The sequence below is a fragment of the Dipteris shenzhenensis genome, chromosome 32 (genome assembly GCF_047967505.1).
Source record: "Dipteris shenzhenensis isolate YYH24624 ecotype China chromosome 32, Dip_SZ_1.0, whole genome shotgun sequence".
Classification (NCBI taxonomy): Eukaryota; Viridiplantae; Streptophyta; class Polypodiopsida; order Gleicheniales; family Dipteridaceae; genus Dipteris; species Dipteris shenzhenensis.
Genome location: NC_141627.1, coordinates 35347181 through 35363889, shown reverse-complemented (window position 1 = coordinate 35363889; position 16709 = coordinate 35347181). Strand labels below are relative to the sequence as shown.

General features: G+C 42.0%; 1 protein-coding gene across 5 annotated transcripts in view; it reads left to right on the top strand.

Moving 5' to 3' along the window:
* LOC147880662 (UBQ, helicase-c and DEAD-like helicase domain-containing protein) overlaps positions 1-16709 on the top strand; it is a 150614-nt gene that overhangs the window by 46282 nt on the left and 87623 nt on the right. For all 5 annotated transcript variants that reach the window (XM_087370748.1, XM_087370749.1, XM_087370747.1 and 2 more), the window contains exons 13-16: positions 7677-7778; positions 7902-7993; positions 9609-9716; positions 9805-9880. In XM_087370748.1, the coding sequence (XP_087226874.1) occupies positions 7677-7778; positions 7902-7993; positions 9609-9716; positions 9805-9880 (378 nt within the window). The remainder of the gene's footprint in view (positions 1-7676; positions 7779-7901; positions 7994-9608; positions 9717-9804; positions 9881-16709) is intronic.

Here is a 16709-nt window from a genome sequence, read left to right as displayed (position 1 = left end):
TGGATGAATCAATGTTGAGGGCATCCAAGCTTTGAATAGGCAAATTTATGAAAGTGTATGTCAAATGCATACTTCAAGTTTCTTGCCTCTCTCTATGTATGCTGAGGATTAGAGGATGAAGAGCTGCTGGAGTGAGTGGGGGAGGTGTGACCTATTTGTGCATGTGGAGCATGCTGTGATCTATTGTTGCTAGGTTGTGGTCCTCATAGCTTAGATGCTCCTCTATCTATGATGAGTAGTAACATTAGTGGTCCTATAAATTCTTGTGTATGTCTCACGAGAAGCTTGGGACATCTAGCTGCCCCCAATCTCTTGATGCAGATCTCTGTGATTAGATGGCCTATGAGAATGGAGATCTTGGCCGCGTTCATGACAACTACACATTGGCCAAGCTTTTACAGGTTGATACTAGAGAGAGAGAGATCAAACACAAAGGCACAAGGACAATGGGCCTTGGGACAGGCTAGGTTCTAGTGATAGCACTCCACTCTAGACCAACATCTTTACTCTATGGGCCATCATTGAAGAGGCAACATCAAGATCCCATAAAGTTACGCCTACTTTGTAGATTTTTGAAAGGCCTTTGACATATGCTTGCGATCTTGTATGATTAGAGACTTCAGGGGATGCTGACCCTAGGAGTCATGGTTTGGGAGGTGATGAGTCTATAAGAGTCAATAAGAGAGAATGTATGTGCCCTAAGAGGTCTGTCAAACTGGATTGAAAGCATAATTGAAGTGAAGCAAGGATGTCCCCTCTCACCGACACTCTGTAGGTTCTGTATTGATGAAATCACAACCTTCATTGACTGCCTGGGAGGCAAGGCATCACTTCTTGCTGATTTCATGATACAAATACTACTATACGCGGATGATACAATGCTCATATCCTCTTCAACAGTAGGCCTATATGTTGGAGGTGTTTTGCAGGTAGAGAGACTTGACAATCCCTTGGTGAGATTAAGGTCATGATTTCAATACTTCATGGGAAGTACTTCATGAACACAATTTTACTTACCAAGGAATTCAGGGGAGATCGTTCATTCTTGCACTTACCTAGGGACACTCTTCATGAGACTAGTTTCAAGCAGTTAGGGAGTCACTTGAGATCAAGGGGCTCTAGCCCGACTAGAGCGACAGTGCTTCCAAGCACACTTCCAGTACCCCCGGGCGAAGGGGTTGCTGTTTGATACACTAGTGAGGCCAGCATCAACTGGTTGGAGGAGACTTGAGAGGCTACATATAATCATGGGACCTCAGATGATTCAAAGTAAGCCCTTAGTCCCTCATCAGAAAGTATAGGCAAAGTTTGCCATGACACCACTTGAGATTGATGCTATCTTTTAGACAGTGACATACCTTCATAGGGTTTGGGCTTTGCCTAGCTGGAGACTACCTTGATTGGCACTATGAGTCATCCATACGACTAGCAGACAGAGGGGTTAGCACGCCCTGGTATGCATGTATATCCAGATGGTTTGCTAACCAAGATATTTAGATGGATCGATTCACTCCCTTTCAGTATAGCTTGGATGCCCCCTAGTTTCCCGAGATGAGATCAACCGGATCATATGCTTGGATCTACTCCATATCTATATGTCACGGACTTTTTTTGGGGGGGGGGCAAGAGTTTCTTACCAAGATCCAACTCTATCATGATCACTTCTTGAGAGTATGAGAGAATGTAGTGATTATCAGACCCTAGTACCTGGAGAACAGACCTCTTACACATTGAGGATTGCCATTAGGCTGATGCGAGGTGCGTCAAACAACGAGCAAGGGGGAACGAGCCATGGCAAGAATGAGCAAGGGGGAACATAATTGACACCAGACAACACTTATACATTTCTATGTGACATTATGGACCCCTTTAGCTCAAATTTGTTTTGATACAAGATGTAGGAAATGGAAAAATGCATCCAAGAGAGTTGATGCATAAATTCATTTTGATACGCTATGTAGGAGATGGAGAAATGCATCCAAGAGAATTGATGCACATAATGCAACTCTATATTGAAAATGATCTTCTATAAGAACATCCCTCTGCGAATGCCTGGATGGTGCACAATGCTCCCCTATAAAGGGAAGGTCTCTCGTCTTCAAAAGGAATATGTACTTTCATGCTTCTACTTCACATACTCATAGTAATCAAGCAACACACAATTGGTTGGAACAATAATACCTTAGGGACTCTCACATAATCTTGTAGTAGCTATTGGGCATTTTGCTAAAATTTATCTAGCAGGCCTTCTCTTCTCAACCAATTATAGCATAGGATAGCTAAGAGTACATAAGAAGCAAGAAAAAATTGTATCCCCATATTGACTAGCCAATTCTTGTTTGGATACCACAATGTCTAATGTAGACATAAGAGGCATCCTACAAATTATCAGTCTTGTTATATCTAACATAGATATAAGAGGCATCCTATAGATGATCAAACTTCCTTCTAATCAAACATTATAGTTCTTGAACACAATCTACTATGATACCAAACCAATTGTTAGGAAGCTTTTCCACCATCACTTGCTTGACAATGTACTCAAATAGAGTCACCTTTACATTTACTCATCAGTTAAATATTTGTCTTCCAAATCGCAAGAGATGGTCAAAATAGCACTCTTTCGAGTATGACTGGATTAGTTTTAACCTTCAGGCCTTATGGGAAAAGAGGTTAGGCTGATTGCATCTGTATTTCAAAATTGGTGGTCTATCATGCTATAATTTTGTGCCATACAAAAAAATGTCTATCAATTTCTTCCTATATCCCATGGTTGGGATATCATGGATTGTAATTTGCATATAAGACCCAAAATAAATAAATGAATAAATAAATGAGTGAATGAATAAATAAATAAACAAATAAGTAAATACATATACACCTATATTCTCTAAATTCCTTGCAATTAAAAACAAAACTTTTGATTTATGCATATTTTGGCCTTTTTGGCACCAGAAATGAGCTCAAAAGGCCCAAAAACCTCAGAAATGACTTTAAACATGGGTACCTTTTGGTGATTTCTCAAAACCCTCTCTGCAAAAGAAGTGCATCTGTAGGCTATACACAATGGAAGAGGTGGAGACAGAGGGGCATTTGCTATGTACTTGTTGAGTCTATTATGACATTTGCGCACGATTCCTTTTCAAGAGGGGCATGGTTTCGGGTGACTACTGTCTCGATTGGTCCACTTTTATGATCAGGTCTACATTGGTCTTTATCTGATTAACATGGAACAACATACATAGACTCTATTGAGACGGAGTAGATTGCCGGAGGTGACAGTGACACAAGAGACAATCATAGATTTCTACACGTTGGAGTCAGTTCCAAGACATAGTGGAGTGGAGGAGGAGCTAGCTCGTACGAGGGCAAGGTGGATCAATCGGAAGAAACTTCGTGGAGCTTTGAAGCCAAAGATATAGAGAATACACACTAGTAGAGGCCAACTAGAGCATGTGTCACGGGCATCCACAAGCCCGTGGCCATGCTAGTTGGTGCTGACGCAGACAGCCAGGTCAATTGCCACGTAGGCCTCCGTACAACCACACAAGCAGCATTGTGCAGTCAGCAATCAGCACATAGTCAACATACAGTCAATGCCATGACATCGCAGGTAAAATAACATAGAGTTGACTTTTTGGTCAAAAATCAATGTTGACTTTTGATAGATCTAGTCAACGGTTGGCGTTGACCAGCTGACCCGGGTCAATAGTCGGCATTGACCTAACAGCTTATAAAGGGGCAGCCTTTAGCCCTCATTCCTCACCCCACAGTTGGGCAGTTTAGCCTCAGCCTCTTCAGGGATCTAGTGAGGATTTACCTCCTCTAGGTAGTCTAGTTTTTCCAATTTTGCACTGAGGGTTTCAGTCCCTTCATACATTTGTATTCAGCCCTTTGGGCTATCTATTTCCTCTTTGGAGGTCCACTACATTCTCTCCCTTTGATCTCTCACTCACATCTCCAACATCACTTTGTGTATTGAGTGCATCATCTTGCAGTTTGCAGTTAGTATTGAGCAGGAGAGAGAGTGAGGATAGTCTATCTCTTGCTACATTGGTATTAGAGCTTCGGTTTTTTTTCCTGAGATAGGGAGGGTCAGTTTAGGGGCAGCTCTATTGTTTATGGTCAAGACAAAATCCGGCAACAATACCATGAACACCAGTGAGTAGTCCAACACAGGGGGGGAAACTGCCACCACCACCCCCACCATAGAATCCTGGACACTTCCATGTCTGCCATGATAGCCACGTTGCAGGCTATGCTGCATGATGCATATGCAGAAACAACAGTCCGAGGCTCTCTTCACCTGCATGGCCCAACTTTAGGAGATCGGGAAGATTGTGAGTTAGGCTGCTACAGTGCGCAAAAGACTTGCTCGGGAGGCAAAAGAAGAACACGATCGGGAAGTTGAAGAAGCAAAAGACGAAGGCGATTGAGAGGCTTGGGAAGCCAAGGAACTCCGAGACCGCGAGGCTTAGGAGGCCAAGGAGCTTCGAGACCGACAGCTTCTCATCTCTCTACTCCGACGAGCGGGGGAGAAACGGAGAGACTTCCACCTCTAGCCAAGCCTTCCTTTTCGGGGAAACTGAATTAGTATGCCAATAAATTCACTCAAGTGCTTATACAGTTATAGTTGGAGGACGTCAGCTGAGCAAATTTCTCCATGTGCTATGTGCAGACATCCAATGGTATGCCCGAAGTTTCAGGCCATGAGATTATGAGTGTGCATATGAGCTTGCCCAGAATTTTGAGCTCATGCACAAGGGTCAAGGACCCAAGCAGGTCAATAGTAAGAAGTCCCAAGATTCCACGCCAAATGATGGTGGGAATGGTGGGCAGCAGAAGAAGAGCTGGATGGCGATGGACATCAACGGCTATGGTGGGTACTTGGATAAAGCAACCCAAGCACTCTATGCCAAAGAGAACCGATGCTTTCATTGTCATGTGCCGGGCCATATTAAGAAAGATTGCCCACATTACCAAAAGCTTCTAACAGCAGGAACCGCGTCAAGTGGTTCAGCAACAGTTTCAAAAACCTCCGTAGTCATTGAGGAGCTTGATGACGAGCAGACTACAGGGACAACCTCAGTAGTCATACATGAGCTTGAAGAGCAAAAGGGGGATGTGTCATCAGTTTCCCAATATGTTTTAATTTTATGGATAGGTTGGTGGTCAGAAGGTCCTTGTCTCGACAGATTCAAGTAGTCTTGAGGTCATCATCTCCACCAAAGCAACTCAGAAGGCTCAATTCCTCTTACGCCAGCATAACATTTGACCTTGAATGGTGCATTTCCAGGGCAGTAGATAGAGAGCAACATGTAGGTAGCTTCAGCCATTCTGAAGATCTCAAGGTGGGTATATAGTTGGCTACTCAGGGTCGCACCTACTCAGGCAGTGGACGTCATCTTGGGAGCATTATGGTGGGACTAGTTCGAAGTTTGACTAGATTATCAGCCCCAAGGCTTGGATGTCAAAATCCTAGGCCATGGGTCCAAGTTCATCTATTGGTGTAAGGGTGTTTCACCTGGACCTTTGATATCAGTCATTCAAGGGTCTATTGGGTTAGTGCTATGCACATATTATCACATGATGGTGCCATGCACATATGATCACATGATGTTGAGCGTGATCTCTCAACAGAAAGTGCATGTGGGAGCACATGGAGGCAAATGCTGTACATAGTTCTATCTATGCTCTACCTTCAGGTTGGGTTGGATTGGCATTTTATGTTGGCCCACTAGCCATCTTGATCATATGAACCTGGGCACTGACTGTTGCCTTTCTGATAGCGCTTTCTTCTTTATGTTTTTTCTTCGAGTAGAAATCTCTAATGCCTTCCATTTAGACGTCTAGAGTGCAAGCTTCTCCTCTCCATTGACAAGCAAGGCGGCATTATTCATCTTTGCATCAAAGACTTTGCATAAATGGATTCTCCATATGTGTGAGTGTGGATTTGTATGTGTGAGAGCATATTTTTATACTATGTGTGAGAGCGCTGATGACGTCATGGAAATGTCATAGTAGCTAGTCCTTGCTATGCGTGATGGAGTTGATGGTTTGCAATCTTATGAGTGACTATCGTGAGATTGAAACTGCACTATGTTGTGTTTTTAGAGGATGAGTTTGGGAATGTTCTTGGATTCATCTAGGTAGATGGCGGATGAATGCAAGGTGAATAGAGAATGCTACATGATTCACAATGAAAGGTTGATATCCTTTCATTAATGTCCTTTGAGATCACTCAAGTTCCATCTTCCCATTTAGACCTACCTTTATCCTATGACCCATGCATCTACCATTAAATGCACCTTAATGCACCCTTCCCTTCCTATTGCCCCTAGGACCTAGACAGCCACGTTTAGACTGTATGAGAAGGTCCTCACAGAATTGGTGAATTCTGTTGTCAATGGATCAAAGTCTAAGGAGAAGATAATCATAGGGGGTCAAACAAGGGGGCCGCAGCATTTCCAAAGGAACTCGCTCCACTATCTGCAGAGTAGTGATCCTTTAACCACTTGTGCCACCAAGTGGACGCCTCGTGTGTAAGGTGCATTGAGGCGGGATGCACAGCTCGTTGTCTCCTGTATGTACCACTCAGAAGTAACTCTGAAATTAGTTGAGTTAGGAGATCAACACTAAAGGTTCAGTTTTTCCATGGTACCTTAAGAAGTTGAGCTTCATGGGAAATAACGATTTGGCGGGCTGAAGAATCCTCTCTGTTGCCTCCTCTCTCGGTGGTCGAAGTAAAACATGAGAGATGTCGATCCCATTTGTCGTTTGCATCCTGACCCTCACGATCTTGGTTCTGTTTGGCCTCTTGAGCCTCTTGCTCGGCTTCTCAATCAGTCTGTTCGTGGGCCTCCTTCATTGCTTGGGCTTCATGATCGCACTTTTTGGCAGCCTGCTTTTTATCCTCCTGCATCTCTTGAAGCTGGAGCATGTGTTGAAGAGGTTGTCAGATTGCTGCGGCCTGCATCATTGCCATCATGGTGGAAGCTGTCGCCGGAGCTTCTGTAGGTGGAGGTGCTGTGGGTTGTAGAGGAACCACTGCTGGGGCTGTGGAGCCCATGTCCTCCTGTGTACCTTTAGTTGAAGGCTTGTTGGAACTCATGGTATTTCTGCCAGATCGTGTTTGCACCATACACCAGTGGCTTTCATTGGATGAACCTCACTATCTTAGGAAAAAACTTAAGCTCTGATACCAATGTAATTCTCTCTTTTTTTCCTACTAACTGCTAACTGCTATAGAGATAGAACTGTGACTAAGCACACCCAAACATGTGTTATTTCTATGGGTGTGTTGGAACTGAGGGGGGATTGGATTGCAATAGTCCCCCCCTCCGAAGAGATTGTTTACTGTATGACTGAGCCAAGAGGCCGATTACAACTGTTGTAAATGATTAGACACAACTGTAGTGAAGGAGAGGCTCCTTCCTGAAGGTGGAAGATGGCAAGGGTTGAGGTCTGCCCCACCGTGCCCTCTTTCCTACTGCTGGATCAGGTCCTTGGTTGCTGCTGTTTCTGCAGACATGGCACCTGAGACATTGCTAAATTATTGTCTCCAATCGATATTAATTTATATGCACCAGAATAAGATCTATTTGCTGTGGATGCAGCAGCTAGAGACAGGTTGTTGGTGTTCAATTCTCCTGATTTCAATGTCTATTTGTGCACAGGAATTAATTGGTCTCAGAAGCATACGAGTGGTGCAAGAGGATGGAAGTGCTTGTGGAAAAAAATACTTTGTTCTTTGGAACCCACCTATGTACTATACCATGGTAAGGATAGGCCTTTATCTTTTCAAATTGCAAATAATTACTAAAGAGTCAGACTAATCTTTCTTCATCATTATGAAAAGGAGTGATAAATGCATATGTTTGACTCTAATTTTCCCATGTCAGAAAGCACTTCCAATGGCTCAAAACAATCAGGAGGGGAGAAAAGTTAGTAAACATGAGACTCAAAAGAAGCAGTTGCTTGGCAAGCGCTCTAGGTACAAGTCTTTTGCTTATTGGTGGCTGGCTTGCATCTAATGTAATTTGGACATGAGTCTGGTTGGGATATATAGAATTTGATGACCTACTATCAATATCAACATACATACATACCTAGATACATATGTGTATGTGTGTGTGTGTGAGAGAGAGAGAGAGAGAGAGAGAGAGAGAGAGAGAGATCTTTTAAACAAAGAACATTGAAGTGAGTTGAAGTTGCTTCTTTTTGGAGCAACTTTGAATGTATATTTTCTCTTAATACATGTACTTTCTTTTAGGAAAAGTGTGTAAACACAAACACACAAACACTTTGTTTTGTGAAAACTCTGAATGCTTTATATTACAAGATAGATATCCAGAACAAAACTGGCAAGCTGAAATAATACACACACAATGTGTGTGTGTGTGTGTGTGTATACATATATGTATGTATGTATATACATACATACATACATATATAGAATTTGATGACATACATACATACATACTTACATGTGTGAGAGAGAGAGAGAGAGAGAGAGAGAGAGAGAGAGAGAGAGTTTATTAAAGTCTTCGGAAGACTGATGGGTCTATGAGACTGTGAAATCTTGGTACAAACGACCTCGAGGGCCCTCCAATTGCTTCTCATCAATAAACGGGGGCAACAATTGCCTCATCCTCCTTTTTGTGACTACTAAGGGGATATGGGCCCACACGTCCTCTACCTTGGGGGTTTCAATTTTCCTCCTCTACTGGGAAAAGTTTGCAATGAAAGGAGGTCGTCATCTCCAAGATGTCTTGAGGGTTGGAACGGATCTATCTTGACTCATCTTTCAGCATCCAAAGAACCCAATGGGCACAAGAGGAGTGTATGAGTATCTCACATGTTGGGCCTCTATCTCTTGCAAGGTCAGGCAGGCACACTTGTATCTATCGGCAAGCCATGGAGAGTTCGGCTTTTGCTCATGCAGCCTCTTAATGGATGCCAAGTCTACCATGGGGCTCTTTCCCTCTCTTGTATGCACCTCAAGGCCCAAGCCTGCAACTCTGCACTACTCTCCTAAATGGTCATTGTTGTCCAAAGGGCCCAGCCATTTTGTGGGATGGCATCCTCTATAAGCCATTGTGCAATGGTCTCCTGTACTTCTTCGTGTAGGAAGAGAGTGTCGGGGACCCTGATTCCTCTGAGGGAGCCTTTAACGGGCTGCTCTTAAGGGGATGCTCTAAGTGCAGAACAATGGGGGAGAGACTGGACATTGTCGTATCTGCTAGAATCCCGGTAGATCCTCATGTGTGCAAAGTCTGATCACCTATGGTCTAGCCTGTCTACTAGGAGGCCATAGTGGTAGTGCTAGCTGAAGGAAAACCATAAGCTCCATAGGTTTTGGTGATGTTGCCAAGATATTCTGTGAACTTAGTGTTAGGGTATGTGAAGATGACTTAGTATACTCTTAGAAAAGCTTTGAAATTTAGTACTCGGTCACTCACAAAAGTTTTTTTTTTCTTTTGCCCATAAATATTCAAGAAAGCTAAGGGTTGTAAAATGAAGTATATTGTGAATAGTAGAAATTTCCAAAAGCTTGTGAAATTAGTCATTCTCATATTGCCAACTAATGCTTTGTCTATTTTTTGCAGTCCAATGGTAGAGGTGGCTTCACTATTGACAGAAATGGTGCAACATAACCTACGGTGCATATCATTTTGCAAAACACGCAAGCTAAGTGAGCTTGTTCTTAGCTACACGTAAGAAGATTTCATTCTTAAGGTTAACTCTTTGTTTAATGCTTGTCAGTGCATATTGGTTGAATCTTGATGCTATTATGATTTACAGGCGTGAAATATTGAAGGAGACTGCTCCAGATCTAGTGAACACAATAAGAGCATATCGAGCAGGTTATACAGCACAGGTAGGAGTGACAACACTATATTTATTTTTTGGGCTAGTTGCTATGGTTAGGAATTTTAGAGATGAGGAAGTATACTATGAAGCTACAACACTTTTACGAGGTCAATAAATTGGTATCTACAATTTGAAGGTGTATTCATTAGCAGCAACACTTTTATGAGGTAACTAAATTAGTATTAACAATCTCAGGCAGGTTAGAACCAAAAAGAAGAGAGAGAAAAAGTAACATGGACTATACATTACCCAAAGCAAGCCAAGGTACTATAGTGAATTTTGATAGTTTAAGGCTTTGCAAAGGAGCCTTGCCAAGCTACTATAGCAAATTGTAAAATCATTGCTGACATTACGTGTAATGGATCCTTTAATACATCATTTTTCCTACTCACTTCACATGTGAGCATATAGTTGCATTTATATTCTAATTTTCTTGTAAGACTGTTCATCCTAAGAATAGTCCACCCTTCTCCTTTCCTAACTTGGTGAGTGGGTTATGCTGCTCCCTGGCTTCCCCAACTGCGACATTCTGACCATCCTTGGACCCGCTGGCCCTGTGCTCTGTTTTCTTTCCAAAGCCATGTTCGTCGCTTCTGCCTACCCTTCCACTCTTCCTTGTTCGCCTCCCTTTCCTCTTCATTCTTTGTTCCCTAGCCAAACAAGGTTGGTGAGAGAGGGAACCCTTGTTTGACTCTCTCGAAAGTGCTTATTATCTCCTCTGTCCATCTAGCTCTTGTCTGGACTCTACTTGAAACACTGTCGTACAGTGCCGTAACATCCCACATGATCTCTTGGTCATAACCCAACTCCTGTAACCTTCTAAAAAGGCGGGCCCTTGGTACTGTATCAAAGGCTTTGCGCCTGGGCCTCCACATTGCGCTTGGGCCTCCACAATTCCTCCATGAATAGACATCCAAAAGAATAGAGTGATTTTTCTATTTCTGAGGGATTTCGAGAGTCTCCTCCCAGTGAGGGGCTTTGGAGGGCCTCCAGCCTTTACAATTGATCTGAAGTTTCCTGCCATAACTTATAGTATAACGAAAGAAGGGGAGACTCTTTTCTCGGTGCCCTATATCAATCCACTCCCACTCTCCAGGATCCCACTACAAGAACTTAATGGAGACTCCTCCATATAGCCAAATCCTCCATGGACCCCAAGAGAGTAAAAAGGGTCATCGGATCTAGATTCCACTCTGAGGAGATTAAGACGTGGGTTCAGATCTAGGTGCCACTCCGAGTCCTTGCCATGCTCCACATATCCTAAGATATTGACAGGCCTAAAGGAAATGCCCAAGAGAATATTATATGAAGATCTAGATAGCCTGCCACTTGACTGAACATCAAAGACAAAGGCATCCTTGTGTGCTTGTTAAGAGGCTATAACTTGAAGTGGAATGCTTTTCCTCATGAGAGGCCCCATCCAAGTAGAACCAACAACATACTTGTCATATGTATCCACCCAATCCTCGGGTAAGGCTGCATCAATCTGTTGAATCCTCCTTGCACTTCCTCTGAGGTAACCTACCATTTGCTATTTACGATCCTCTGAAGCTTTTTGAAATCTTTTCAGGATCCTATAGAGGAGGCAGGGCCTCTCTCCCATTTGGATCATTCCATATAATTGGGACTTGCCAAGTGAGGTCTGCCATGCTCATGAAGTATGATGTTGCCAAGTGAGGTCTGCCATGCTCATCAAGTATGCTATCATTCCACATGACAGGGTCCTATCTCTCTCTTCCGGAGAGTGGGAGAAACACTTCAAAGAGGAATGTGCTCTCCAAAGAGGAAATGGATGCTCAAGTATGTGTGGGTGTGTGGATTTGTATGTGTGAGAGCATATTTTTAGACTATGGTCTACACCCACTGTTGGGCGCTGATGACGTCAGTGGGGATGTCATAGTAGCTAGTCCCTGCTATGCACGATGGAGTTTATGGTTTTCAACCTTGTGAGTGACTATCATGAGATTGAAACTGCACTATGTTGTGTTTTTAGAGGATGAGTTTGGGAATGTTCCTGGATTCATCTAGGTATATGCTTCTGCCGTATTAGGGGACATGCAAATTTCACCTCGTGAAGTTTTCGTCCAAGTTGTGGCCTGCTGGTATTGTGATAATTCTTTCTATCTTAAATGGTGCGTTGCCCTATCAGCTAGATTTAGATTTAGATGATCGTTGGGGAGAGACTAAAATGAAAATGTTTAGACTTCACAAGCAGTTGTAGCTTGAATGAAGAGATTGTGGACTACCTTTTGATTAGCCTTCTCCTTTAGTGCTAGCCTTCATCATGGCTGAGTCTGCCCTTCACCTCCGGAGTGCCGACAGAAACTCAGTACGAAGACTTTGTATAAATGGATGCTCAAGTATGTGTGGGTGTGTGGATTTGTATGTGTGAGAGCATATTTTTATACTATGGTCTACACCCACTGTTGGGCGCTGATGACGTCAGTGGGGATGTCATAGTAGCTAGTCCCTGCTATGCATGATGGAGTTTATGGTTTTCAACCTTGTGAGTGACTATCATGAGATTGAAACTGCACTATGTTGTGTTTTTAGAGGATGAGTTTGGGAATGTTCCTGGATTCATCTAGGTATATATCTCCAAAGAGGAACACTCCAAGAGGATTTTAGTGGCAGCCATAAGAGGAGAGAAAGGAAATCTGAGATGAGCTGAAGTGAAAATCCATTTGGTACTGTCTATTCAATCTCCACTTGAAGAAGGGGTACAAGATTGTATGCATAAAAAATAAAGAAGTTTTTCCAAGGCTTTTGCCCAAGAAAACTAGTTTCTACATCCATGAAATAGAATTATGGGTGGATCAATTGTGGAAGGAGAGGTTCAGGGTGTTGCAACGAGTTGGTATTGTGATGCAAATCGAATGTCTATGTGTGGGTGGATCCCTATGCGATACAGGTTCTTGACAAGATGATGGATTGGGATACCTTAGAAGATATATGGTACAATAGCTTGTCTTTAGATGCTTTATCTACAAGATGGATTGGGATACCTTAGAAGATGTATGGTACAATAACTTGTCTTTGGATACTTTATCTGATGATGACAGTTTGGTGTGTAGAGATGCTGGATTGTGTGGCCACCGTATGATAGAGGGAAGAGATGGGTCCAATTGTTCTTTGTAGGGGATAAGATGGTTTTTGATCTAGGTTATTTGCTTACATGAAGTGACCAATGGAGATGTATTGACTTGTTTTCATTTGATCTAGGAGGATAATAGGCAAAGCAAAAGGATACTGCTAAACATGAATGTCCACAGCTAAGGGGTGGGCAAAAATGAGGGGCAGATTTTGAGGACCCCGATTTGGAATTGCTAGTGGTAGGAACTAGGCGGAACTGATATTATTGTACATGTCAGGTCATGTTTTGCATGCTAGGACTAGAATTTTATTTGCATGAAGATAGAAAGTGATTGTTGATGGTAGAACTAATGGTAGATACACTAGTGGGAGGTGTGCAACATGCAGACTAAGGATGCAATCCAACCTAACAGCATGGAAAAAGCAATATGAGATCATCAAGAGTGACATAAGGATAATAGATGCTTTCATTTTGCTAGATAATTCTATCATTTTTAAGTGTTTCAATATGCTTATAATTTTTTGTAAATTCTAGATATGTGTCTGATGATGTTGGATAATGGAATAATATTCAAACGTCTAGATGCTATGCATGCTTAGAAGAATTTTGAAGATAGTTTCACGACTATATACTGAGAGAAGGCACACACAAGTGAATTGAATTATATATTAAGAAACTCCAAATTGTTGACTTAAATGACATCGATGTTGGTTAATTGCAAAAAATCGTGAAATACCAGGGGGTTTATCTAAATAAGAGATTGAAAATTGTCCTTGGTGGATCGATTATGAGGTGGGTAAATGCTCCAATTGTGAAAAAGAGCCGTATCTTGTCCACAAGGATTTTTTTTCAAGAAGTAAAAAAACATCTATTTGTAAGGAAGCTAGCACGTGGAGGCATGTTATGGCCTATCTCCATCTAAGAATGCAAAGAGGTACATAGATATTAAAAACTGTAAAGATGTATACAAAAAGGATATGGGTTTCACTACTTGGGTGTATGACAAATCCCTCATGCATAAATGCTGTTAAATTTCTTGAAAAATCATCATTATGGACAAGGTACAACTCTCTTTCACACAATCAAGACATTCATCCACCTCAGAATCGATCCATCGAGGATAAGTATCAATCTTCCATTTAGACAGGTCCCCTGATGTATCAAGATCTCCTACAATTGATAAACATATATACCATTGAAGTCAAACATTTGGAGTTTTATTACAAATAACCAAATTGACTTGTGCGTATTGAAGTATCTTTAACATTCTTCCAAGTCTATATAGCATCTAAGCATTTGAATACCATTCAATTGTTAAACATCACACACGTACCTACAAATTACATAAAATTATAATCATATTGAAACACTTAAAAATGATAGGATTGTCCAATAAAAATGAATATTGCCACTACCTATAAACCAATCTCATGGCACTCTTGGTGATATCATATTGTTTTTCTCTTGTTTTGGGGTTGGACGACATTCTTAATTTAAATGCCTTTAAAATCTTGTGTCTATTTTTGTTTCTCGAAGAGATCGAATTACTTATGTAAAGACATAACTTCATGTGTGGATAAGAAAGGGTATAACTAGGCCAAGGTTTGCACTACGTTCTTTGTCTCTCTCTATAAATGAAATAGCCAGGTCTGCTTTGATATCTATGATCTAAAATCCTTGTTTGAAATAGAGATTCTAAATAAACTTCGAACTGTAGCTCCGCCTGTCACGGGGACGTGAAATTCTAAGTACTTTAATGTACTACAAGATTGTGATAACTTTGGTTTTAAAAGTCCAACCGTGGGCTTAATAATGTGTAATTAAACGTGGCATGGTGCCTAGCACATAAGCGTAATTAATCCCAAGGCCCAAAGGCATTCCAAGGAATTAAAAGAGTGGTTGTTGGGAAATGATGACGTGGCATTTTTAATGGGTCCCCTAGAGGGTCATGTACCTTCAGTGGCCCCCCTAGAGTTCCAGGTGGCTCTAGTGCCTTCTACATGCTCCTTTGCCATTCCTTGACCTTCCTGGGTCTTCTAAACTTCACATGTGTGGTTTTCTCTCTCATCTTCTCTCTCTGTTGAGATTTTGGACTGGTTTTTTAGCCTCCTTCCGTTTTTCTTTATAACTCCTCACCCGTTTGGATTCCTCGACTTCCGTTTGGCCTGATGGCTTCCCCTTTGCCTCCTCTTCACAATGATATGCTTTTCCCTTCGTGCGTTTGGTAGAACGGGCATAGCTGAGCACTTCTTTTGCTAGTCGAATTTGCAAAAGTAGCTTTTTCTAGACCTTTTTGCTTCTACAGCCTCTTGGGCCTCTCCTCTTGCAAAGCTACAGCTTTCTGTTGGATTTCGAGTGGTCCCACACGCTGGTTGACCGGTTTTTCTCAGTTTTGGAGGACTTTCCGATGATGAAACTTCTCCAAAACCTTCTCAATGCATTCCTCTTTGAAGCACACTTCTTTTGAGCCCAAGAACTCCCACTGCTTCGCGACAGAAGTGCTTCTTTTCGAATTTTTCAGTGGAATTCTTGCTGGTCGGCTCTTGTAAATGCTCTTTCTTCATGCCTTTGCACTCCTTTTTGGCTGAGAATGCAATTGGGCATTGGCTACTATGTCTTCTTGGTGATTGAGGACTTGGTTCGAGTTTTCAGGACTTGGTGAGTTGTGATTTTGCTGTTGCAATTTCTTTTTGCCATAAGCTATTGGTTGGCCTCGTGTGGGCGTGCCCAGGTAGTGCTACATGAGTCATTCTTTGGTTGGATACTTTGCTGGAGCTTTGAAAAGCTTTGTGAATGCCATCTGGAAACCACTCAAAGAGAGTGCAGCTGGGGTGCAGTGTGATTGCATTTGGACAGCCAATGGAATTGCCACTCGGAAAAGAGAATGCCTTTGGATTGAGCCTATGGGTTAAGTGCACTTATGTGATGGTGTTCTATGCTTGAAAACCTTGCGAAGGCTCATTGAATTGGGGTTGCGTGCTCAGTTGCAGGGAAGGTCTCCCAGATGCAAATTGTAATCATTTCATTGTGAAATATAAAGAAATACCGAAAGAGGTGCCACGGTGTTTGGGGCCAATCGGGTGCACTTGTCTATGTTTGTTGAGCAGGGGCATTCTAGCCTCCATCCCTTTTTTCAGTGGTTTTGTTTGTGAACAAATGGGTAAATACCAAATGGTGATCATGCAATGGTTAATGGTTGTGATATATGCTTTGTGAGCTGTAAAAAAGTGCTGAAGTGATTAAAGGTTTAGTTCCACTGCCTTCTGAGTGATTAGAGGCCGGTTTCACTGCCACTTAACTTTAATGGATATTTCACTCTCATTCATGGGTTATTTGTGCATTTCACTCTCATTCATTGGTTAGTTGTGCATTTCTAGAGAGTTTCAATTTTTGAACACCAACTGTCCAAAACAATGCTAGCATCAATTTGAACCACTTGTCACCCAATTTGGGATTGGCCATACCCAACTTCTCCCATCGTCTTCTAACAAGTGACTTAAGGTGTGTAGGATTTCTTACAACAATAAGCATGAAGCAAGCTTTAATACAAATGGCACAGGAAAAAATAATATCTTTGACGTTTATATTTTCAAAAAACATGAAAAAACCTTGTTGTTCGATGCGTCTTCTTTGCTAACTTGGCCCACTCTATGTCAATCTCATAGTCAAATGTGGGCTTTTTTTAGCGAATTAAACATAAAAAAGCAGCACAATTGACACTTTAGTACGTGAATTAATTCAA